This window comes from Ochotona princeps, chromosome 19, assembly GCF_030435755.1.
Source record: "Ochotona princeps isolate mOchPri1 chromosome 19, mOchPri1.hap1, whole genome shotgun sequence".
In the NCBI taxonomy this organism is placed as follows: Eukaryota; Metazoa; Chordata; class Mammalia; order Lagomorpha; family Ochotonidae; genus Ochotona; species Ochotona princeps.
Genome location: NC_080850.1, coordinates 5,424,200 through 5,450,516, shown reverse-complemented (window position 1 = coordinate 5,450,516; position 26,317 = coordinate 5,424,200). Strand labels below are relative to the sequence as shown.

At 48.5% G+C, this 26,317-nt stretch overlaps 1 protein-coding gene across 1 annotated transcript; it reads left to right on the top strand.

The window, feature by feature from the left end:
• The first annotated feature begins 203 nt into the window (after positions 1-203).
• Positions 204-24,789, top strand: ATP6V0E1 (ATPase H+ transporting V0 subunit e1). The gene is made up of 4 exons (XM_058677267.1): positions 204-386; positions 6,483-6,530; positions 17,723-17,851; positions 24,533-24,789. Exons 1-3 carry the CDS (start codon positions 283-285, stop codon positions 17,814-17,816), a joined length of 246 nt encoding a protein of 81 aa, XP_058533250.1. The 5' UTR covers positions 204-282; the 3' UTR covers positions 17,817-17,851; positions 24,533-24,789.
• Positions 24,790-26,317: the final 1,528 nt, after the last annotated feature.

Genomic DNA, 26,317 nt, shown 5'->3' with positions numbered 1-26,317 from the left:
GGTCCTGGCACGTGGCTCTGCTTCCAGCCTGGCCCAGAAGGAAGCTCTTGCTCTCTCTTTTCTCCCTTTCTCTCGCTGGGACTCTGCTTTTTAAATCAATAAAAATTTTGAACGGAAGGAACGCCGGTCAGCTTAGCCGGTCCCGGGGGGCGGGGCCAGCCCGGTCACGTGGGCCTGGGGCGGGACTCTGCGCGCGCGCCTGGTCACGCGGTGCGGGTTGACACTTCCGGGTGGGAAGCGAGCGAGGCGGCCGGGCAGGGGCTTGGATCTGCCGCGGCCAGCATGGCGTACCACGGCCTCACCGTGCCTCTCATCGTGATGAGCGTGTTCTGGGGCTTCGTCGGCTTGCTTGTGCCCTGGTTCATCCCGAAGGGTCCTAACCGGGGGTAAGTGCGCTGAGGCCCGGCCTTGTGGGGTGGGGGGACGCGGCGCGGCCAGCCCGGGCGGGAAGGGGCGAGCCCTGCACCTGCTCCCGTGCCCCGCCGTCCGCCCGCAGCCGCCTCCTCGATCCCCGTGGACCTGGGCGACCCAGGGGGGCCAGGCGTCCGAATCGCAGCGGCCCCGGCACGAGGGAGGTGACCTTCGGCGGGCCCTCGGAGGAAACGAGATTTAAGGGAGGTTTTTATCATCCTGATCCTTGTGTGGGGAGAGCACAGTCGAAACTTGAGTTGATGTCGACTGCAGAAGTTGGGGGTCCCTCCGTAGTCGACTTTTCGCCTCTTTAGTCCTGCCTCCTGAACCCCCATACAGGGGCTGCAGCCGTGCCTCCCGCGGGCCGGCCTGGTCGGCTTCTGGAACCGGCTGGTCCGGGCCTTGCCCCCCGTGGGCGCCCCATCTGCAGCGGGGTTAAATTACCTAAGAGCCGGTGCTGTTTGGAAAGCCCTGCGTCATACCCTGGGAGGGCGCTCCAGGTCCCGTGCGGTTGGCTAAGGAAGGTGGATTTGCTTTGGTTTGCAGATCTCTTTGTTAGAACTTTGCTTGTCTGGAAAGTAAAAAGAAAAAAAATACACACACACACACATACTTATTTATTTAAATAGTAGAACTTCAAAGAAGCCTTGGCACACTGCCTTTCTGGTTCCTCTTGGGCTGTTTAGTCATTCTTTCTCAGCTGGAGGTCACGTGGGCTGGAAGTTGGACCGGTTGGGAACACGGTCTCTGACCAGTGCCCAGAGCCTGCTTTCCCACCACAGACGAATGCCCAGTGGATATTGCCTTGAGAAGTGGGAAAGACATGTTAGGACTTCCCATGTGTTTGGTGACCTGAACGTTTCTTTCCTCTGTGGAATACACTTTATACCTGTTACTTGAATTCATCTATAAATAAATAAATCATGATTTTTTTTTTTTCCCAGCAGGAGGAATGATTGATGAGTTTCGTCAGTAGTCAGCACTAGGTCACCCCTCCTCCCTCTAGCAATTACATGAGGTCACCCTTCCAGTTTGTAGTAGTTGATAAAGGAGTATCACAGTTGTGGGAATTACTAAGTCACTTTGTTATTCACCATATGTGATTACTCTTTTTTTTTCTATTGCAGTTAGAGAATTTTGCCTGTCTGGTCTTCATACCCAAAAAAAAAGCGTTTTAAAAAAGATTTCTTTGTTTTTAAAGGAAGGTCCCCAATAAAACTGTTAAATATACCTTGACAACAAGATACCAGACTGTCCACCATTGCTTGTAGCTGCAGTGGCATGACTTACGGAAAGAGCAGAACGCTGGAGTCGAGACTAAGCTGAAGGGCTGTATTAATGTAAACTACAAGGGACAGTGGGAGCGGGGTAAGCCCCATACCTACAGTACTGTATAACAGAAAATAGGACTTTAAAACAAAAGATTCGTTTATTTATATTTGAAAGGTAGACCCTGGCCCTTATTTTAAATTTCATGCTACAATTCCATAGGCCACAAAGAATACTTTAATGTATATTCTTTTCTTTTTTCTTTTTTTTTAAGATTTATTTTATTTTTATTACAAAGTCAGATATACTGAGAGGAGGAGAGATAGAGAGGAAGTGGAGCTGCCGGGATTAGAACCAGCAGCCATATGGGATCAAGGCGAGGATCTTAGCCACTAGGCCACGCTGCCAAGCCCAATGTATATTCTTTTCACTGAGAGACCCTGCACAGCAGGAAGCTGAAAGCTGCGTGATCAGGAGGTTACCAGGACCTAGGGAGGCAGGGAGAATTGTGAATGAATGATGGGTGGCTCACAGCAGCCCCTGGTTCCTGAGGTTCCAGCCAGAAGTGAGCAGCATAAAGTCAAGGGAGGCACTGAAATCAGCTTTCTTGACTACCCTGTTTTTCTTTAAGATGCCATGGATTCTTTGAAAGCTTCAAGTTTTTTCAGCTTGGCTCCCTCACCAGTAAATGTGGAAGGTGGACAAGAGGATAGTATGCTGTGAGCCAAGTTTTGCCATCAACATTGTCAGATATTCAGGGAGGCAGGGAGTTAACAGATGAGTGCCATAGATTGCCACCTAGGTTGACATATTCATGTCTCGTATTTATGTACATGTGTGTATGTGTATGTGTGTATAGCATTTTGCTGAACCATTAGAAAATAAATGGCAGTCATTATGACACTTCACTCCCAAATTCTAGGGAATGCAGCTTCTAAGACACCCAGTAGGAGTTGATCCATGCAATGGCTCAGCAGGCTAGTACTCTGTCTGCAGGCACTGGCATCCATATGGGCACCGGTTCATGTCCCAGCTGCTCTGCTTCCCTTCCAGCTGTCTGCTTGTGGCCTGGGAAAGCAGCGGAGGATAGCCCAAGTCCTTGAGCCTCTGCACCCATGGAGACCTGGAAGAAGCTCTTGGCTCCTGGCTTTGGATCAGCTCAGTTCCAGCCATTGAGGTCTTTGGGGAGTGAGTCAGCAGATGCAAGATCTTTGTCTCTTCTTCTCTCTTGTAAAATCAGCCTTTCCAATAAAAATAAATAAATCTTAAAAGAAAAAAAGCAGTGAGTCCTTTCCTGAGGCAGCTTTTAAGCTAGTACAATAGTTCCTGGCTGAGCATCTCTCCCTCCATCCTTTCAAGAGGCACCCCGCCTCCCGGCCTTCTCTCAGGAGGTGCCTCCCCTTTCATTCCTGCTCACCTGGTTACTTTGTAAATGACACTCATCTGTCTGAGAAAAAAAAAAAAAAAAAAAGCAAGAAAATGTTCATGGCTGCTTTTGCTCCTTGAGCTGACTTCTTGGGTTGCAGGTGGGAGGACCCAGGGAAGGGATGCCAGGTTGGCACGTGTGAAAGCAGAAGATGAGCAGAAACTTGTAACTGTAACTCATAAACCAGCTGAGTTTTAGGGAACAGTGAGAGTGCCTGCCTTCAGGAATCAAGGTCAGGGAGGGGGAGAGTTAGGGAAGGAGGTCATTGCAGGTGAGGAACTGGCAAACACTTGCTGTGCAACTGTTGCAAGCTATTTCCCCACAGATTTCCTTATAAAAAACGCAGCGTTTGTGTGTATCTATATCTATATCTGTATCTATATCTGTACTTTAAAGGTAGATATACAGAGAGAGGGAGCCACAGAGAGAAAGATCTTCTATCCACTGGTTCACTCCCCAAATGACCACAATGGCCAGAGCTGAGCTGATCTGAAGACCAGAGCTTCTGGGTTACCATGGATGCAGGGTCCCACGGCTTTGGGCCAACCTCCACTGCTTTCCCAGGCCATAAGCAGAGAGCTAGATGGGAAGTGGGGCAGCTAGGGCATGAAGCCGAGCTTATATGGAATCTAGAGCTTGGAGCTGTAGGATTAGCCAATTGAACCATCACATCACTGCCACCCCCGACTTTCGTACATATTTCTTTATATATTATGTGTTATATATTATGTATAAATTATGTGTTTTAAAGAATCTGCCTTCAAAATACATCTAGACTCTTATCAAGCCTTACTCCCTGCACTGCTACCGGCCTATTGCTGTGGATTATTTCAGGTCTCCTTAGACTTAATTGATTTTTCCTATTGCCATTCTTCCGGTCTTTTCCAACTGACCTGAGAAAATTTGAATCTGATCTTGCCATTTTCGCAAATCCCTTCAAATAATCCTCCCCCCCTTTTTAAGGTTTATTTATTTTTATTTGGAAAGCAGATTTACAGAGACAGAAGGAGAGACAGTGTGAGAGAGGTCTTCCATCCTCTGGGTCCAAGGAATGAATCAGTCACTGGCTAGTCTGGAGCCAGGAGCCAGGAGCGTCTTCTGGGTATCCCACATGGGTGCAGAGGCCCAAGGCCTTTGGCCATCTTGCTTTCCCAGGCCATAAGCAGGGAGCTGGATCAGGAGTAGAACATTCAGGACTCTAAACGGTGCTCATATGGGATTCTGGCACTGCAGGGGGAGGTTTAACTTGCTACACCATGGTAGACGCCCCTAAATAATTCCTGCTTATGGAGGATAAAGGCAAGCGTCTTACAGCATACCTTTGACCTCGCCCCAAACAATTCATGCTCTGCTTGAGCCACACTGATCTTTCCTTGGATGCAGGCGCTGTCTCACCTCCTGCCTTCAGGCTTACCCTTCCCTGGTTGGAGAACGCCTTGACGGCTCTGCATCTACTTAGCTAAACGCCACCCCCTCGGCAAGGCCTCTAAAATTTAGCTGCATCTGCCAGCCCCCCACCCCCGCCTCCGTGTGCTTATCCTCACCTGCTCTGTTCTCTTTCCCCACCACTTTCAGGCATATGAATAATAGACAACTGTCACGTGTTGTTTAGCTTGTCTCCTCCACTAGCTTGTGGACTTCAAGCGGATAAGGTTTGTAATCCATTTTGTCCTCTGCTCTTGTCTTGGAGCTTGGTAGTTACAGGACGCATAGGGAAGACTTCTTGACTGGACATGTCAGTATGTTACCTACAGAATACTGACAGCTCCTGAAGGATGACCTGTGTAAACAGGATTTCTGGGCCCAGCACTGCTGGTTAATCCTCCCCTTACAAGTGCAGGTTCCTGTCCCAGGCGCTCCACTTCCCATCCAGCTCTCTGCTTGTGGCCTGGGAAAGCAGCGGAGGATGGCCTAAAGCCTTGGGACCCTGCACACCCATGTGGGAGACCCTGGGAGAGTTCCTGGCTCCTGTCTTTGGATCAGCTCTGCTTCGGCTGTTGCAGACATTTGGGGAGTGAATCAGGGCAAGGAAGATCTTTCTGTCTCTCCTTTCTATAAGTCTGAATTTCCAATAAAAATAAATCTCTTTAAAAAGAGAGAGTGAAAGAGAGAGAGGGGTTCATTTGAAAGATTACAAATAAAGTGAGAGGAATGGACAAAAGGTTCTGAGTAAGGAGCCAGGTGGATTTGTTGCTGACCGTCAGAATGGAAAGGGACGAAACCCACCTAGCACAGACATGCTTCAGAGGACAAGCCCGGCCCATGGAGCCTGCGGTGCAGAGGAGGTGTGGGCTGAGTGGGTAGAGGCTGCACTGCTCCTGGGCGGCAGGAGTCGCAGAAGACGAGGTTTTGGAGAGCTGGGAAAAGATTACTGTGAATTCGGTTTTAAAAACGTTGGGGTTCTACTGATCCGAGATGCAGGTATAACTTGCAGACATGAATGGAGATGAGCTGGAAAGCCATATATTTAGAAGTGCAGTGTTACTGCCTAGCATGCTACCAACAGGGGAGTTACAAGGATGTCAGGACTCATTGTAGGAGTGGATGTTGGGCATAGCGATTAGGACACTGCTTGATGCATCTGTACCCAGAACGGAACGCTTGGCTGGAGCCCCAACTACTGCCTGGGAAGGCAGCTGGTTCTGGCTGACATTTGCATGGGCGATCTGGACTGAGTTCTAAGCTGACTTTGGCCTAGCCCAGTCCAGATCCAGACATGAATGAGCAGGTGAAAGATCTCTCCAGCTGCCTGTCTCTGTCTCTCTGCCATTCAAGGAAACAAAAATGAATATGAAAGAAGAGAAATCCTGAAAATCCTGTATACTTCTCTGTTGAATTCCAAGTGAGTGTGTAACCTGTGGCATTATTTCATAATCTTTTACAAATAATCGTTTGTGGGCCCGGTGCAGTAGCCTAGCAGCTAAAGTCCTCGCCTCTCACACACCAGGATCCCATATGGGCACTGATTGGTGTCACAGCAGCCCCACTTCCCATCCAGCTCCCTGCCTGTGGCCTGGGAAAGCAGTGAAGGATGGCTCAAAGCCTTGGGACCCTGCACCCACGTGGGAGACCTGGAAGAGCTGGCTCCTAGCTTTGGATCAGCTCCACTCTGGCCGATGCAGTCACTTAGGGAGTGAACCATCGAATGGAAGATCTTCTCTGTCTCTTCTTTCTGTATATCTGACTTTCCAATAATAATAAATAAATTTAAACAAAAATGCTTGTTACATACCTAGACTTTACTAAGTGCAATTGAGAGTGACTTTCTGGATACATAGTTCGTGCCAGTTTGCTAAGTCCGAAGGGAGCAGAAACTATTGTGCAGTATCTGCCTGCTTGGCTAGTTATCTCACAGTGGTATTTTTGTTTATTTTAGAGTTATCATCACCATGTTGGTGACCTGTTCGGTGTGCTGCTATCTCTTGTAAGTATCTTGTCTCATAAGTCATTTTTTCCCTAAATGTGATGTATACATTTGTTTCATTGGAGCCTGTCCTTATGTAATATCTAAAGTGTGCTCAAGTTGAAAATACCACGCTTTGGGGCCTAGTGTAATGGCTCAATTGGTTAATCCTCCCCCTTCAAGCACCACGATCCCATATGGACACTGGTTCCTGTGCCAGATACCCCACATCCCATCCAGCTCCCTGCTTGTGGCCTGGGAAAGCAGCAGAGGATGGCCCAAAGCCTTGGGACCCTGCACCCACGTTGGAGACTTGGAAGAAGCTTCTGGCTTCAGATTGGCTCAGTTCTGACCGTTGTGGCCATTTGGGGAGTGAATCAGTGGGTAGAAGATTCTTCTCTCCGTAAATCTTCCTTTCTAATAAAAAATAAATAAGTCTTAAAAAAAAAAAAAACAAAAGAAAGAAAGAGACAAAGAAAGGGAGGGAGGGAGGGAGGAAGGAAGGAAATACCACACTTTTCCAGTTTTCAGTCTATTTCTGCAAGAACTATATGTAGATACTGTGTCCTGGGAATTCTAGTGTAATTTAATTAGCACAGATTTGAAACCTATAATTAGCTGGAAGTTGCTGCTGTACTGCTTTGTGTATTACTATTATTACATATTTAAGTCTATTCAATTCACTGAACTGTCTCACTATGAAGTTTAAAAAGCCATTCATTTCATTTGTTTATCTAATGAACAGATCTTAGGCTAGCATTATAATCAAGTAACATCAGGATAGTGTATTAATAATTCTTTGTAAACTATATCAAAGTACAATAATAATTTGCTTCTATTTGAATATATTATACAATACAAAATGTTGAGTGAACTTTTTCTCATTATATTTCTCATTATATGTAAATAATGTAATAAATGATAATATATATGGAATGTTACCTTTTATCCTCATGAGTACCCAAAGTGGGAAAACTGCAGTTGGACTGTTTCAAATTTTTATTGATTTATTTTGATGTAATTTGAAAGGCAGAGAGAGAGACAGAGAGACCTTCTGTCTACTCCCTCAGTGCCCTCAGGCTGAAGCCAGGAGCCTGGAATTCCACCCTGGTATTCCCCATTGGTGACAGGGATTCAAGTCCTTGAGCCACTTCCCGTTCCTCCGAGGTGTGCATTAACGGGATGCTAGGCTCCACGGTGGAACCGAACGTTACTGCTGCTTGTGATTCAGCTGACCGCAGGCGTGGGTCCTCCTCCCTTGCTGTCTAGACTTGAGTCCCTAGGATGGCCTTTGCAACGTTCTGTGGAATAGGGTATATCAAATATTTGGGGTGTGAATTCCATTCCTATTTTCAGGCAGGCATCTTTCTAGAAACCTCAGTGTTTGACACGGTATGCTTCCTTGTGAAGCAGGTGCGCCCAGACACTGGCCCCCCCGAGCAAGTCATGGTTTGAAATGCGTTCAGGGACTTCTCGGTCGTCTCCTGTTTGCGGTAGTGTTTTCTCTTGTCAGTGTGTTGTAGTTTAAGGCTTGAGACTCCTGAGACAGCATAACTTGTCTGAGCTGAGGGTAAGTCAGGCATTCTGCCAGTAGAATCTGATTTCATTCTGCAACGGCTGGAGCTGAGCTGCTCCAAAGCCAGGAGCCAGGACCACCTTCTGGGTCTCCCACGTGGGTACAGGATCCCAAGGCTTTGGGCCATCCTCCACTGCTTTCCCGGGCCACAAGCAGAGAACTGGAAGAGAAGTGGAGCAGCCGGAAAACGAACTGGTGCCCAAATGGGATGTCAGCGCTTACAGGGCAAGGATTTAGCCACTAGACCATCGTGATGGGGCCCAGAATCTGGTTTCTTGTGTAATTTCTATAGAGAGGGCCTTGCGCAGTGGCGTAGCAGCTAAAGTTCTTCCCTTGTATGTACCAGGATCCCATATGGGCTCAGCTCAGCTCCAACCGTTGCAGTCAGGGAGTGAACCGACAGATAGATCTTCCTCTCTGTCTCTCCTCCTCTCTGTATATCTGACTCTCCAATAAAAACATAAGTCTTTAAAAAAAAAATTCTGTAGAGAAACATCTGATTTTATATAGTTCTGGTAGTGACTTGCTTCACTTTCTCCCAGCCTTAGTTGACTCTTAGTGATTATGTTACAGGATGGTGTGAAAAAGTTTGGGGTTTGTTTGTTTGGTTTTTTTGGTGTGTGTGTGTGTGTTAAATAAAAGGCTGCGTGTGAAAACCCAGAAGAGAGACCACCACAAATGTAAAAGTGTTATTAGTGGTAATTAACAATGTGCAGGTGGTTTTCGTTGTGTCCCTTGTGTGTGGTTTGCTCACAGGGCGGTAGTGGAGCGTGTGCCACTGGGCCTTCCTGGAGCGGCTTGGGTCCACCAGGCACCGCCAGGCACTGGATCTCTGCACCAGAGACGCGGGAAGGTTCAGAAAGTTTGTGGAACATGCGTATATTACAGGGAAAGTACAGACTTAAACATTTTTTTTAATAACAAAATAAACAGCTTTTAATTCTATTTTCCACAACGTTTTGAAGCCCCCTGTGTAGCAGTGAATGAGCAAAGCAGCCGACACCCCCAAGTTTGTCTTTGCTGAGAGAAAGAGGCCCGTCTCTCCCGTCGGGCCTGCATTCACTTCCCAAGCGGGTTCTTCCTGTCGGGCCATTCCCACAGTGCCATGTCTCTCCTGTCACACCGCAAACAATCCACACAGAAGACTTCTGTCCCTGTGTGACCTGGGAGGCTCTGGAGACTTCTCCCCTCCAGGAAGTAAGCAAGCGGTTCTGCGGTAGACACCAGCTGCAGGTTCTCTCTCTCTCTCTCTCTCTCTGTCTCAGTAGACACCAGCCGCAGGTCCTCTCTCTCTCTCTCTCTCTCTCTCTCTCTCTCTCTCTCTCTCTCGGTAGACACCAGCCGCAGGTCCTGTCTCTCTCTCTCTCTTTTTTTTTTTTTTTTTTTTTGTTCCTTTTAGATTTATTTACTTTTATGGAAAAGTGATAGAGGGAAAAGAAGAGACCTTCCATCTGCTGGTTCATTCCCTGAATGGTTGCAACAGCCAGGACTGGGCTGCCTGGCTGAAACCAGGTACCAGGATCTCCAGCCAGCAGATGTCCTGCAGGGCTAGCAGGCAGAAGGACTTCTCCCCTGCTGCCTCCCAGGCACGTTAGCCTGTTACCAGGGAGCTGATTAGAGTGGAGGTGAAACTTGAGCTCCGGCAAAGTCCTCACCTTGCACACACTGGGATCCCATATGGGCGCCAGTTCTAATCGTGGCGGCCCCGCTTCCCTTCCAGCTCCCTGCCTGTGGCCTGAGAAAACAGTAAAGAATGGCCCAAAGCCTTGGGACCCTGCACCCATGTGGGAGACCCGGAAGAAGCTCCTGGCTCTTGGCTTCAGATCAGTTCAGCTCTGGCCATTGTGACCACTTGGAGAGTGGGCCAGTGGATGGAAGGTCTTTCTGTCTGCCTCTCCTCTTTGTAAATCTGCCTTTCTAATAAAAATAAATAAATCTTAAAAAAAAATGAAGGAACCAAAAAACTGCTATAAACCTTCATTTGCTTGTCAGACACCTTCAGACATCGCCAGTCTTATTTCAGACCCATACTTTTCCTATCCACCCCAGAATATTTTGAGCTTTTTTTTTTCTTTTTTCAAGATTTAGGTAGTTTATTGGAAAGGCAGATTTACAGAGAGGAGAGAGGAATAGATACAGAGAGGAAGATTCAGGAGCTGCTTCTGGATCTCCCACGTGGGTGTGGACCCCCAAGGCTTTGGGCCATTCTCTACTGCTTTCCCAGGGTACAATCCAGGAGTTGGATAGGAAAAAGAGCAGCTAAGACATGAACTGGAGCCTATATGGAATCCCAGTGGATGCAAGCCACTAGAATACTGCACCAGGCCAAATTTTGAGCTTTTAAAACCGGCTATGAGAGACTTGGAGAAGCTCCTGACTCCTGGTTTCAGATGGTTTCAGGGCAGCCATTTGGAGAGAGAACCAGAAGATGAGAGAACTCTTTCTCTCTCCGTCCCCCTCAGTGATTCTGCCTCTCAAATAAAAAATTAAAAAAAAAAAAAAAGCAATTTTAAAAAAGAAAGTGAATCTTTTGAAAAGTTTTATTTTTTAATTCCAGAGAGTAACAAAGGGAGAGCCACAGAGACATCTTCCATCTGCCGGTTCTTATCCCACATGACCTTGACATCCAGGACTAAGCCAGGTCGAAATCAGGTCTCCCATGTGGGTGGAAGGAACCCCAGCATTTGGGCCGTCTTCTGTTTTCCCCGGTGTACTAACAGGGAGCTGGACCAGAAGTAGTAGTACTAGGTCTTGACGAGGCACTTGATAGGGAATCTGGGTGTCCCAAGTAGCAACTGAAACCACTGGGCCACCCACCCCAGAACCAAAACTTGAAGTATAGAGAGCTGGTGAAATTAGGGCCTCTTCATGTAATTGTGAAAAGGCCACGGAGGAGACTGGTGTAAGGACATTGAACAACACAGGTGTGCCTTCTTGTTTAGAACTGGAGTCCTACGCCCGGCGGCATGGCCTAGCGGCTAAAGTCCTCGCCTTGAATGCGTCTGGATCCCATATGGGCGCCGGTTCTCATCCCGGCTGGTGCACTTCCCATCCAGCTTCCTGCTTGTGGCCTGAGAAAGCAGTCGAGGATGGCCCAAATCCTTGGGACCCTGCACCTGCATGGGAGACCCGAAAGAGGTTCCTGGTCCTGGCTTTGGATTGGCGCAGCTCTGGCCATTGCGGTCACTTGGGGAGTGAATCATCGGACGGAAGATCTTCCTCTCTGTCTCTCCTCCTCTCTATCTGACTTTGCAATAAAATAAATAAATCTTTAAAAATAACACACAAACAAACAAAAAAGAATTTGGAGTCTTCTCTGACATTGTCCATGCCTACATTGTCAGGAAACACTTCAATAACAGCACGATGGACTTATGACTGCTCATGAAGGGCACCTATTGTAAAACTGGAGGAGAAATCAGTATTAGGGAAAGGACCTTGGGGAGGGGCACGAGTAACCCCAGAGCCTAGGAAACTGTATCATAAAACAAACAAACAAAAAATAATTTGGAGTGGAGTCTTCTTCTAGACTCACGGCTGTGGCAGAATGCAGTCCCTTGTGGGGCCTTAACTCCCTCTCAGTTGCTGGCTGATAGCTGGGGCTTCTCTTGGCTCCTGAGGTGACCCCATCCCTGGACATGGGGCTCCTCCACCTCTAAAGCTTGCAATGGAGTATCTTCTTTGGATCACATCTTTGTCACAGTGTAGCAGTCTGGATCCACAGGGCAGCCTGAAAAGGGGACAGTTAACATAGAGAACTATTGCTGACTGTGACGAAAGGATAACTGTAAGGTACAAGGAAACTGTGAAGATGCTGCCTTAGGGCTGAGGGAGGCCATCAAGGAAGAACCAACCTGGAAAGGGTTCAGAGCTCTGCAGGAAATATGGTGAAATATGGTGCTGTCTCCAAATAGCAGACAAGGTCATTGGTTTGGCCGGGCTGGGGCTGTCTGGAGTTGCTAGGCAAGCAATGGGCACTGTCTGGGTTTTCACAAGAGAGAAATTAATCCAAGCCTGGCACAAGGGCTCAGTGGGTAAATCCTCACATTGTATGTACTGGGATCTCATATGACTGCCAATTTGTGTCTTGGCTCCACTTCCCATCCAGCTCCCTGCTTGTGACCTGGGAAAGCAGTAGAGGATGGGCCAAAGCCTTGGGACCCTGAAAACACGTAGGAGACCCAAAAGAAGCTCCTGGCTCAGGCCCGACATGGTAGCCTAGCAGCTAAAGTCCTCACCTTGTAAGCTCCAGGATCCCATACGGGCACCCTGCTTCCTGTCCAGCTCACTGCTTATGACCTGGGAAAGCAGTCAAGGACGGTCCAAAGCCTTCGGACCCTGAACCCACATAAGAGACCTGAAAGAAGCTTCTGATTCCTGGCTTCAGATTAACTTGGCTCCGGCTTTTGCGGCCACTTGGGGAGTGAAGCAGAGGACAGAAGATCTTTCTCTGTCCCTCCTTCTCTCTGTAAATCTGCCTTCCCAATAAAAATGAATCTAAATGAAAGAGAAATAAATCTGTGGCATGGGTGTGTTCTGGTAGCAGGCGGCCTTTAACACATGTTTGTAGGCGATGCAAGAGTTCTGGTTTGCATGTGGAGAAGGCTGCCGAAATGTTATGGCCGGGTCAAGGCTACCAGATCAAAGAGGGACCATGTTTTGTGCCTCAGCTTGGGCAGGCTTCAAAGAATTCTCTCACACCCACTCCCTGACCTCCAGCCCACCCCTGCCACATCCCTGCAGCTCCCTCTGTTGAGAAAGCAGAGCGTCCTGCTCCCATTGCAGAAGTGAAAGAAGTCAGCTGTTTATCCCAGAGTACATGCTAAAGGGTGCTTTCTGAGCTGAGAATCACGACCTCCTAGCCAACACCTGCCCTCCCAGTGTCTGGTTGAGAGAGTCTTGTCCCTGGAAGAGCTCACCTGATTAGGTTAGGGTCCCCTAGGGAGTCTCATTTTCGTCAAAGGGATTATTGAAACCGACTTGTCATGTGTCATTTAACATCCTCATCTCAGGAGGTACTGCCCTGTCCAGGGCACTGGCCCCCGGAGTATGTACACCAAGGGGCGGCAACCTAAGAAAGAAATGCACCTGCCACACAGGAGGGGGAGTCAAGAATGACTCAGTGCTTCATGAGAAACTTGTCTGCACAGTGAAGAGGTTGTAGCACATTTGCAGCTTGTAGCTAGATGTGTCACGGAGGGTTTATCCATTATCTGCCTGACAGCTCCAGCATGAAACATTCTACTTGCATTGGTTCTTTAATTCTGACCCCTTGAGGTGAGGAGTGTCATCTCCTCCTCACAGTGGAGGACCTGGGGTCACGCCACTAATGCTCAGTGGAGCTAGCCTTGAAGTTCAGCCCCGTATAAAACCAGCTCTAAAGCTGCAGTCCTTGAAAGCGTCTCCGTCGTTGGCTTGGGATGAGAGGGTTTGTGAGATCATTGCCGTGGAGCTGGGGCAGGTCACCCCCTGTCAGGGCCCCGGCTGGTGGGACAGTGGATCAGAAGGAAGGTCCTGGTTGGACTTCTCCATTCCAACAGGGAAGCCCCAGTCGCTCCATGTGTGAGTCACCAGGAAGTACACATGTCATTGTTCCCTGATGAGCGATCTGCATGTGGAACAGAAGAACGAAGCAGGGCTTCAGCAGGGCAGAGCCTTCTGTGTGGGAGGAGTGCTCACCATCGAGGGCTGTGCTCATGCTAAGCGGCCAGGAATGATGGTAGAGTGAACGCACCCGTGCCCGTACTCCCAAAGCTCACTGGTTCTACTACCAGCCAGGGTTAGCCTCTCTGGGCCCACAGGACCCCGGGGGTGGGCTCCTGAGTGACTCCTGCTTCGCCAGAATTTGATGTGGAACACGGCACTGGTGAATGAGTGTGGGATAAAGGAGGAACCCCAGGATTGCAGTCTGTAACGCAGGCGCACTGTCCTGGGACTCGGCTGTCCTGGACTCCCCATTCTGACCGCATTGATTCACTCTGGGCTTATGAAACTTTGTTAAGACCTAGTTTTCTCTTTATAATGGAGAATGTGGACTTGACCTCTGGTCCATTCCAGACCCACAGTTCTCTAAGGACTCTGTTGCCTCGTGGCTGCGGGCTGGATTCACTCACCTCACGTGGTTGGTTGGTAGGCTGCCCTGCAGGGTGGGAAGACTCATGGAACAGTTTGGGCAAGTATGAAGGGTACATTTAGTTCCTGTTCTTGTACACATGGAGTAATAGATTCACTGAAATAGGACCTCTTCCTCCACCCACTTCCATCAATTCAGGGTGGATTTTTTTTTCTCCTTCCAGTCCTTTGCATGTTTATTAGTATTAGAGGGAAATTTTAACTCAGGAGGTAGTCAGCTGGTCAGAGGGGGAAATTCCTCTGTGAAATTTCAATTGAGCCTGCCTGGGCTGTTTCTCAAGGAATTTTCTTGAATTGAGAGGGTGTTTTCTAGAATGAGATATTTTTTTTATGCACTTGATGGGACACATTAATGATAGTCAATGTGCAAAATTCAATCCAGGAGGTTTGCAAATACTGAGCCAGCAAGCAGAGCCATCTTTATTTCTGGATTTTCCTTACCACAACTCGCAAAGGCTTGTCCAGGACTGGGTTGTCAGCAGATGCGTTCTAATTTCCTTCATTCCCAGCTGTTTCACGTTAACCAAATTGATGCCTTCTGAAATGTTCTCAGTTGAGATATTACCAAGGGTCACTTTTTATGGGTGGCGTGGCAGGGCCTGGGAACAGGGGGTAGTGGTGCGGCGTTTAAGTTGGGCTGGTTTCTGCTCTTGGACCTACTCCTACCTAATCAGTACTGGGACCAGAGACGAAGCCACACAGCCCCCTCCCTGCCTCGGTTTCCTTAAGCGAAAGCTCCCTGGAGATCACGCTCTGCCACAGTAGTTGTCAGCATCTCCTCCGCGGCATCCCACGAGCCACTGGGAGGTGGCACTTTTCTTTCATACTGTATAGTCTTCATGACAAAGGGAGGCAGGGACTGGTTTCAGTTTTTATTTCCCATTTCTGAGTATGAGCCAGTTATCTCAGTCTCTTAAAAAAAAAAAAAGTACAACCACTGTTTCTCCAGGCAGCCAGTGTTGCCTGCTGGGATTGGGGAAATCCTGGGTTTGGGTGGAATTTTCCATGACTCTTCAGCCCTGCACCCTGAGCGCTGACCACAGCCTCAGACCTGCTCGGTGCGCCTCCTTGGGCCGGCTGCTCCTCTTCCCCGGTGATACCAGCCCATGTAACACTTCAATGACGAGTCTTCAAATCGTGTTTATGGTGAATATCCATCGTTCTGAAGAGGCCTCAGAGAGTCATCTGAAGCTGCTTTTTTGTTTATCAAGTCAGGCAGCTAGAGAGCTCTATCTTGGCCTGATTTCTTCAGGTGTCATGTTTCCTGCCGCAAAACCACCTTTTGTGGGGTGGGGAGGGTGAATGCCTTCCTGTAAGCACCAGCTTCTGCTGCTGCGTCGGCTCACATGCCAGTCATCTCTTCTCTGCAAAGCAGAATGACAGGCAGAGAGAAATGGACACAGAGATCTCCTGTCCACTGCGGGACCCTGGGCTGGGCCAGACCAAAGTCGGGAGACAGGGGTAGCCAGGGGTAGCCAGGGCCCAAGTAACTTGAGCCGTGCACTTGCAGCCCCCTGGAGTGCATATGGGCGGAAAACTGAACTGCAAGGCAAAGTGCAGATGTTCTGATACGGGATGGGGTGTCCCGAGCTGCCTCTAACTGCTGCCCTTAGAGCCGTTCCCCACTGGCAGCCTTTTGAGCCTCTGATTGGAAGAGTTCTAAAAATGGCAACAGATAGAAGCGCCGAGATCCGGGGAAGAGAGAGGCTCAGTTGGATTCGGCTGATTCCCCACTCGCTGCAGGCTGCTCGTGACACCTCATCTTTTCTGTAGGAAGCTCTTCCCTGCAGCCTGGAGCCGGGATGAGGGTGTCAGGCTTGTTCTCCCAGAACACATGGCACATGGAGGCCGGCCTCGTTGGTTGACCACAAATTCCACGTCCTCCCCAGCCCAGGAGAGAAGTTCTAACCACATATCTATTTCTAATAGGAGCTAAACCATGTGTGTGCTGCTTCATGCTGGTGTCCACTCAAGTGTTACTCCTTCACTGACCATCCTATCAAAGTAATAACCCCGCACCAGCCATTTCTGTTCCTTCTCTCTGCCTTATTTCCTTCATAGCTCCTATTCTCTGGCATTCTGTTAGATGAGCTCTAAGAGGGGATAGTGGCATTTCATCTTCTCCACTGTGTGCCTGGCCTTGGAACCTAGTGGGTGCTCCTTAAATATCTATTTGGTAAGTAAAAGGGAATGGTTTGAACAGCCAAACATTTGCATCATGTGTTTTTGCTCTTCACTTAGTAACTTTCCAACTTTATTGGGTATATGAGTTATTATGTCAGATAGAAAAATTTGTATTCAGAATTTTATGAGCAAAATCAGAAAAAAAAAATTACTGTGTGCTGTTTCTCACATCTAACCCTGAGGCAAGCCGTGCCACCTTGGTTTCTCCTCCATCAGTAGTCTCCAATCAGGGAAACATTTGTTATCTAGATTCCAAAGGAAGCAGGGACAGGGACGTGCCCTTCGGGTTCAGCTACCGTGGGGCCCACTGAGTAGTGCTGGTGATTACGTGTCACAGTCTCTTGGGAGTAGGGAACAGCCTTCACAATCATCTGGTCCCCTAGCCAGGACTTGAAGTTCAGTAAATCTCTATCAGGTGAATTTTTTTTTTAAAGATTTATTTACTTTATTACAAAGTCAGATATACAGAGAGGAGGAGAGACAGAGAGGAAGATCTTCCGTCCGATGATTCACTCCCCAAGTGAGCCGCAACGACCGGTGTGCGCCGATCCGAAGCCGGGAACCAGGAACCTCTTCCGGGTCTCCCACGCGGGTGCAGTGTCCCAAGGCATTGGGCCGTCCTCAACTGCTTTCCCAGGCCACAAGCAGGGAACTGATGGGAAGTGGAGCTACCGGGATTAGAACCGGCGCCCATATGGGATCCCGGGGCGTTCAAGGCGAGGACTTTAGCCGCTAGGCCACGCCGCCGGGCCCTATCAGGTGAATTTTAAGCTGATCATCTTCTGTGACCTGTGAAGGATGTTTTTAAATGTCGAAATGATCCTTGGCAGGAAAACATGTTCTCTACTCTTGGTTTACTTGGAAGAAGATGAACTGAAATCAGACCTTGACTGTGGTACTACAAATGGGGCTGTCACATAGGTTGTGGGTCTCACCATTTGCAGAAACTATAAAAATAAATAAGACCTGAGCCTTGAAGTCAAGGGCAGATGAACATAGTTGGAGGTTAAGGTATCATGAGTGCGGAAACGCTGACACCTAGAAAGGTAATAGGGTGGTGAGAGAAAAAGGCAGAGGGATCCTGGGCTGAAGCCTCGCTGCCCTGGGGCCGCATCACAGAGCAAAGGCAGGGCTAGCTCCTGCAGAATGATTGCTCGGGAGACAAGCTCTCCCTAGCAGAGTGCGTATTGAACGTTTGGTCCCAAAGGGACAGAGTTAAGGTTCTGCTCACATAACCTTTCAGCCCTATAGGAACACGATCATGCTCCGGTGTGGGTCTCACCATGTGTTGTTCTTGTTCTCTTTCTATTCATCCTTCCAGTTGGCTGATTGCAATTCTGGCCCAGCTCAACCCTCTTTTTGGACCGCAATTGAAGAACGAGACCATCTGGTATCTGAAGTATCACTGGCCTTGAGAAGGAGACACCATGTGCCGAGCACCGACCCTGAGGTGACCGCCTTCCCATGACCTTTCGCATCCCTGTCGTGTGTGTCTGTCAGCCAGAGCTGCCCTTGACTTTGTCTCGGAATGTTATGGCCATTCTAACAAATAGCAGGACTGGCACAGAAAACCAGGGGATCTAAGAGCACATATGCATACCTAGAATTTTAGAGATTCATCTCTAAGATTCTTTTAAATGTTACTGTAACCTGGCCTTTAAAAATAACCTCAGTTACGAAGTCAAGCTTGCGTGAAGTCTTTCAGGCACAGGTCAGAAAAGTGACGATGTGTGCATGGATTGCAAGACCCAGCACCTTATGCAAGTGGAAGGCAGATTTAGAATAACATTTTTGAGTGCTTTGGATGGAAAACTGATCTTAAAGTTGTAGCTTTTATTTGGTTTGGAGGTCAGTGGTAGCACTGCGGACAGATTTATTCTCTGGCTGAACAGGAAGTACGTCACTGAATTTGTCCCTCTGCCTCCCTTATTTTGTTACCTGGAAGTCAGTGCTAAAGGTTAGCTAGATCCAGGACCTGCTTGCATGGCAGGAGTGCTTTTCAGCTGACACCTGAGCGCCGTACATGGCACCTGCTTTGCTGTTTATGTGGTGCTGTGCCAGTCTGTGGGTGCAGGTGCCCATACCCTGGTCCCCTCGGTGGTAAAGTTGTCATTCAGTCTCATCCAGTGACTCTATCCATTGAGCAGCAGAGCCTCAATTTAATCATTCCAGTTATTTGGAGTTGTTTCGAGTCTTGTGCTGTTAGTGCTAAAGCCACGGTGCTATCCTTTGCACATGTAGTTTTGCATTTCTGTCAATAATCTTTGGAGTGGAATCCTTGAAAATGGAATTTCTGGGTTAAAGAAATAATTTTTGCAACCTAGCACGTGCAAGGCGAGGACTTTAGCCACTAGGCTACCATACCAGGCCTGCTGCTCTACTTCTGATTGAGTTTTCTGCTAATGCAACCAGGCAGGCAGCAGCAGGTGGCCTGGGTGCTCCAGCCTCTGTCAGGAGAGAGACCCGAGTGGAGTTCCTAGCTTCAGCCTGGCCATTTGTGGCCATTTGGATCAAAGCTTCATTTTCTCTCTCTGTCTTTGTCACTCCCTCTATCATTCTGCCTTACAAAAAAAAAAAAAAAATCTTCAAAATAAAAACAAAGCTGACAACTTCCAGTCTCTGTTGGCTCTGGTTCCACATTGCCTTTCACTTCTCCGAGCTTCATTTCCTTCCTTTATCATAAGAGAGTTGGACCCTTTGACCCCCAAATAACACTGGGTGGGTAGATCTGAAGAGACTCCATCTCCCTGTTCTTTTCAGTCTGATGTCTCTGTTAACCAGATAGACAAATTCCTAACATTTACGGTCTGGTCCGCAGCAAGCACGAACTGGCTGCCCTGCCACCCTGGCCTGCTTGCCCGAGACTGCCGACTACGACCCTGACGACATAGCTGGGCCTCTGACATCAAGGCTGCCCTTGATGCCAGTGTTTGCTTTGCCGTAGCCTTGGGGAGTGGGAAGCTGCTGTGGAATCCCATGGCGTGAACTTGGCTGCCGAGCCAGCGTTCTCAAAGTCAGGTGGTTAACCACATCATTGTTGTGTGGTCAGTGAGCTTGTATGGTTGACCACAACCCTCCCTAAAGGAGAAAAATTCTATTTTAGGATGAAGCCCGGAATAGGAGAGGAATGAAGGATATTGGTAATGAGGTCTCAGCCCCCATGGAGCTGTTTTTCTGTGCATTCCAAAAATATTTGGAGTGTTTGTGAGGTGTATAGTACCAAGTAGGGGTGTGCAAGAACATCGCGAGGTCCGTGGGGAGTTGTGACCCGCTGGGAGGTGGAAGCTCGGCCAGCTTTGGGGAAAGTTGAACAGTACAGTGTGTTCGGAAAGCAAACGTGCCTCTCGCACGGTGGCCTGCCTGGCTGGGTGCGGGGCTGCCCTTTTGGACTCAGCTGCGTGTCCACTTTAATTCTCAGTCTACTTTTCCCCGCTCCGTGGGGTCAGGACCTCCCGAAGCACCTGTCTCCATTTCCTCGGTTCCTGTTGTCGGTGCTGTGTCTCTCGAGTCTGCCCTTCTTGTCGCCTCTTCCTCAGGCCATTCTAGATTCTGACCCAGCTCACTGCAGCTGTGACCAATGACACTGACTCCTCCTAAGCTCTCCGTGGGTCTGCAGAACACCACGCCCCTTTTGCTTGCCGACATAGCACTTCCCGGAACATCCTTGCCCACACCCATCACTTCAGGAGTTGCGCCCACGGGCCTTGATTTTAGCGGCCATCTGTCCCTTGAAATGTCATGTAAAAGGGAAGTGCCCAGCCTTTGGCAGGGTCACTCAAGTGTCTCCCTGGGCCGTCACGGTCTTTGCAGCCTACCCAGCCCACCTTGCAGCCTGGCTGCTGTCTGCATGCCTCTGTAAGCCACTGTTTCCAGGCCTACTGTTTCGTGCTCTTGACCTGATTAGCTTTGCATGGCCTTTCACACTCTGTCGCACTGGTCGGGGGTTGTTTTTTGGTTTTTTTTTTTTAATTTTTAAAAGATATTTATTTTTGTTTTTGTTTTTGTTGCAATTTTTTAAAGATATTATATTTTGTTTTTTTCTTTTAATTTTTTGAAGATATTTATTATTTTTATTGGAAAGTCAGGTTTACAGAGAATAGGAGAGACAGAGAAAAACATCTTCCATCCACTGGTTCACTCCCCAAGTGGCCACAACGGCCGGAGCTGAGCTGATTCGAAGCCAGGAGCCCAGAGCCTCTTCCAGGTCTCCCATGCAAGTGCAGGGTCCCAAGGCTTTGGAAAGTCCTCGACTGCCTTCCCAGGCCTCAAGCAGGGAACTGGATGGGAAGTGGAGTAGCTGGGATATGAACCAGTGCCCATATGGGATCCTGGTGCATGCAAGGCAAGGACTTTAGCCACTAGGCTACCGCGCCAGACTCACTGGTCAGTTTTGACAGCAGGTTAGTCAGCAGCACCTTGCGATCATTGCTTTGCTATCTTGCCTCAGCTCCCTCATTCACTCTCAATGCTTCCTGACCCTTTCTATCTCCATGCTGAGTGGGTAAATCCCTGCGCTTCTTGCCCACCTTGTTTCCAAGTGATTTCTTCCATCCTGCATGTGACCTGGGAAAGCAGAAGAGGATGGCTCATGTTCTTGGGCCTCTGTACCCATGTGGGAGACCCAAGAGAAGCTCCTGGCTTCAGATCAGCTCAGCTGTGGTCATCTTGGCCATTTGGGGAGTGAACCAGTGAGTGGAAGATGTTTTTCTGTTTCTCCTTCTCTGTGTTTTTAGAATCTTCCTTTTAAATAAAAAGAAGTAATAATAATATTGAAGAAATACATTTCCTTGCCTTTCCCTGAACAGATGTTTGGGTTCTGGCTTTAATGGTTTTCTATTCATTCTCAGTTTTATCTAGTTAATGTCTGATTTCTTTAGTTTACGAAGTTAGGGCTCAACCCTTCCAGGAGTTGCCCAGGCCCACCCTGAGGCAGCTAATTGCATACAGAGATGATTGCCTGATGGATGCTTGACTGTCTGACATTGTCTGTACCAGCAGTGTCGGGGTACACTTAAGAGACTGATGGAATTATGATTCCTTACAAAGGACTATATCATTGTAGCAAAATGGGGAAAATCTGTCAGGGGTGGAATCCCAGTCTGTATGCAATTATATCACATAATTCAAAAATTCAAAATTCAAATTAAAAAAAAATCAGTCCTCAGGACCACGCTATTTAACATAATGCTTACTCCATTTTTTTTTTTTTTTTTTTTAATTTATTTGTGTGAGAGAGAGCCAAAGAGCAAGAGATCTAATCTTTGGTCTTACTGGTTCACCTTCTGAATGCCCTCCACGGCTGGAGCTGGGCCAGGCTGAAGCCAGGAGCCTGGCACTTCACTCAGGGTTCCCACTGAGGTGGTGGAGACTTGACTGCGCAGCCATCGCTGCTGCCTGCCGGGGTGCACGTTAGCAGGAACCTAGGATTAGGCACGCAGCCAGGACTCAGATCTTGAAGCACTCTGCCAGTGGGTGGCCTAAGCAGTCGTTTAACCACTGTGCCGCAGCACTGGCATTACTCCCTTTTTTTTTTTTTAAGCTGGTGTCATGGAGCTTGAGTTAAAATTACTCCCTGGGTACATGGTTGCTCAAACATGAAGACCCGTCTTTGCCTTCATGATATTGTGTTCAAAAAGACCTACCTGCAGAGGAAGTCTAAGCAGTATACCGTTCCTGGAACGTGGGCACACAAAGCTTCTGGATTCACAGGCTCAGTTCTCAGAGAAAATATCCCATGTGCTTGCACCCCAGCTTAGTCCAGAGGGGCTGTTCTGCAGGCCTGCAGAGGGGGACCAACACCATCACAGTCACGTGGAGTAAGAGGTTTTCAGAACACTAGAACAGGTTGCCCTGGGGGTGGCCACCCCTTGGCTTGGTGGTAATGTCTGGGACATGAGGAAGAGCAGTCCTGGCTGGAGCGCGTGTTGTGGCGCCCTGCCTCCGGGGCACTCCAGGCACTGCTGCTTCACACTGGGCAAGCAGTCGGGCTGCCCCAGTTTGCACCTGTACAACCGAGCCTCCAGCTCTTGTCCACCTCTGGTTACTCTGGGACCTTGGGCCTGGGAAACCTCATGTTCTATGCACCAAGCTGTGGATTTTCTTGGTTGTACCTGTTGAATTGAAAAATTAAAGGGCCAATGTTTACAGCTGTTTAACCATCAGTCAAACAAAACCTGTCATATCTAAATTTTTAAAAACTGGTTAGGGGCCCAACATGGTCTTATCTACGACAGGATCCCGTATGGATGCCGGTTCATGTCCTGGTTGTTCCATTTCGCATCCAGCTCCCTGCTTGTGGCTTCAGAAAGCAGTCGATGATGGCCCAAAGCCTTGGGACCCTGCATCTATGTGGGAGACCCAAAAGAAGCTCTTGGCGTCGGATTGGCACAGCTCTGACCATTGCGGTCACTCAGGGAGTGAATCAATGGCTGGAAAATCTTCCTGTCTGTTTCTCCTCCTCTCTGTATATCTTACTTTACAATAAAAATAATAAAAATAAATCGTAAACAAAAATAAGGGATTGACATGGTAACATAGTAGGCTAAGCCTCTGCCTGTAGTGCCAACATCCCAAATGAGTGTCAGCTCTAGTACTAGCTGCTCTCTGTTAATGGCCTGGGAAGGCAGCGGAGGATGGCTCAGATCCTTTGGCCTCTGCACCCACATGGGAGACCAAGAAGAAGCTCCTGGCTCTTGGCTTCGGATCAGCTCATTGGTGGTTCTTAAGACCATTTGGGGAGTAAACCAGCAGATGGAAGAATCCTCTCTGTTCCTCTCTCTCTCCTTCACTCTGTAAAATCTGCCTTTTAAATAAAATGAATACATCTTAATAAAATTAGGACCCAGCGCAGTAGCCTATTGGCTGACGTCCTCACCCTGCATGCCCAGGATCCCATATGGGCACCATTGCTGTTGCACTTCCCTTCCAGCTCTCTGCTTGTGGCTTGGCAAAGCAGTGGAGCATGACCCAAAGCCTTGGAACCCTGCACTCACGTGGGAGACCTAGAAGAAGCTTCTGGCCCCTGGCTTCAGATCAGCTCAGCTCCAGATGTCGTGGCCACTTGGGGAGTGAACCAGCGGTTGGAAGTTCTTTCAGTCTCCTTCTCTCTGTTAACCTGCCTTTCCAATAAAAATGAATAAATCTTTTAAAAAATTAGGTCATCTTTAAAAATAATAACTAGTTAATCCATGTATTATTTTTAGAGACAGACTTTCCACCTGCTGGTTTGCTCCCCTAGTACTGTAGTAGCTAGGGCTAGGCCAGACTGAGGGCAGGGTTCAGAAACTTCGTGCGCAGTTGGCAGCATGGAGCCACATACCGGAGCTGCCAGTCCTTCTGCCCAGGATGCTCATTAGCAGGGAACTGGATCAGAAGTGGAGCTCAGACCTTGAACCTGGCTGCTTCATCTGATGCAGGTGTCCTACACAGTGTCTTAACTTAGACACCTGTCCCTCAGCGTCGTTTGTCAGCCAACTCAAGTCTTATGTGGAAATGGCCTGTGAAGGAAAATCTTTAACTTTTATTTCCTCCTCCTAAGTGGGCTTTTCATTCCAAAACTAGCATATGGCATATGCGGCTTTCTTTTTTAGATACTATATCATAAAGTTTGTATAAAGGAAGTTGTGTGATCCTGTGAGCAGTTTCACGGGTGTAGATATGCTTTTAAATATTTGCTTCCTTTGCAAGGGTGTTGCTGTAGCTCTCAACTAGAAGTTGTCACTTGTCACCTGCAGTTTGTGGGGGCACAAATGAGGGGCAGCCTGCTGGAGTCCCGGATGAGTCAGGAAGCCTGCTCCTCTGGAACCCTGGCTCTCTGTGCCCCTCGGGAGCCCTTGCTCTCCAAGCCGTGGAAGAGGGGAAGGGAAAATTACCAGGAGTCTGAGTCAGCTTCGTGTTTCCTGCCTTCCCTAACGACTGATTGCTTTTGCGCCTCACTCTGGGACCATTCTTGTAAGTGGAGCTCTTGTCACAGCCCTGCAAAGGCTGCCCAGACTTGCCTGGTGAAGGAAGCCACTTTTTTCCCTGCCTCGTGTAAAAGGATTAGCTTCCTTGATGTTCAGTTTTTGCACCTTCCCCTCTCCGCCCCGAAGGTTTGAGGCCCAATGATCAAACTGTTTTTTTTTTTTTGCAGGTCACAGAGAGAATGTGGTCTAGTTGCTAAATGACCTCGAGGTGCAGACCGCTGCCTTCCACTCGCCTGTTCCAGGCACCAGCCGCCTTAAACGTCCAAACCACCTCTCAGTGTCTCGATCTATGATGCAGTATTTTTTCTCTTCATCTTCTTTTACACTTTGATGAAATACGTGCCTACTCAACCTCAACTGTGCCGACTGCACAGGATGCTCACGTTCTCGCCTGAGCTGCGAGGTGCTATTCCTCTGAGAAAATCTGCAGACTAGAGGAGAGCCCTGCCGCCTCACCACCTGGAACCAGCTGAGTGCTTGAAATGGCCTCAGGATAAATAAGTCTCAATGAGGGCAGACAGTAGGGGCGTATTCTGAGGGAAGAGTTGCCCAGCCTTGTTACAATACACTATATTTTCAGGATTAACAAATTTCTACCATCTTTTGGAATAAATTATTTTCTGCTTTCTATGGGAACCCGGGTTTGTTGTTTCTAAAGCTCATTTTTATAAGCATCTGTTTCTCTTACTAAACATGGAGTTTGCAGTGTTGGCCTAGATGGGGTACTATATACACTGCCTCGTGGTTTTGGGATGTCAGAAGGGATTGGTGAGTAACTTTCTCCGAGCCATTCAGTCACTGTTTGAGTGCCTGCGTAGCCAGGGTGCCGGAGCAGTCCCAGGGGTTTCAGTTGGGTTCCTTCCAAATTCAAGAGTGATACACTATGTGGAAAGGTGAAGCGCTCCAAATAAAGCCGTGTATGACCATTATACTGAGTGGGTCCAGGGAGGTGACAGGCCGCAAGGACAACGTGGCAGGTGTGGCCAGTGCAGCCCTCATGGACTCAGAGGCAGACCTGAAGCAGCCTTAGTAACAATCCAGGACGGCAATGTTGAGTTCATGTAATGGGTCTCACTAATTGGACGTGTGGGTGGGGGCGTTGTTAGCTTTCAGAAACTAAAAATTGAGCCCAAGCTGACTTTTTACCAGCTCATGGCCCTCTTGGCAGCCAACCAAGAATGGATTTCCTGTTTTGCAGCATGTACTTTTCTATTCCTCCCAAGCTTCTGTGCTCATTATGCTGCTATTCTTGAGACCAAAGAGAGTTTCAAATTGAAGAAACTCTCCTGCTGTTCTTTCTTTCCTATTCTTCACTTTCATTTTGAACGTGAAGTTTCTCTTGAGAGCTAGGCAGCCCTATCATTTACATTTTCAGCCGTCAGGCCTCTAGAGCTCCTTTCATGGAGTTCAAAAAACAACTGAAGATGTGAAGTTGAGTGGGGGCCGTGGCGATAGAGACTCGCCCATCCCTTTATGGATAAGGAATCTGAGTGCAGGAGAGAATTAACGGGCAGCACTACTTGTTTCCTTTCATGCCACTTGTTGAAATTTTCTGATTTCCACTCCAGGGCACTTTTTACTGGCTGCCCTGCCTCTCAGCGGGCAGGAGCCGGGTGGATGGGCTGGGTTAGTTCTGGGTGTCTAGTAGGAAGGAAACATTCTACTGTCAGTAGGTGACCAAGTTGGCTCCTGCCAAACAGCTTACTTGATCCTTACTCACCGTTTGCCATCTAAAAAAGCCACATGGGCGGTTTCCAAGGGGGCCTTGAAATATGCCAGGTCTTTGACTTTGACCTTGTGAGGAAGTGTAACTGCTGTAGGCGTGTGCCTTCCCTCTCCAGGTCAAGGCCCTGCAGCGTATTACAAGATCAGCCCGAAACCCTCCCAGTCCCCACCCTGGACAGCTCTCCAGCAGGCCAAACTTCCTGGGGACCTCGGCAGGGCAACACTTC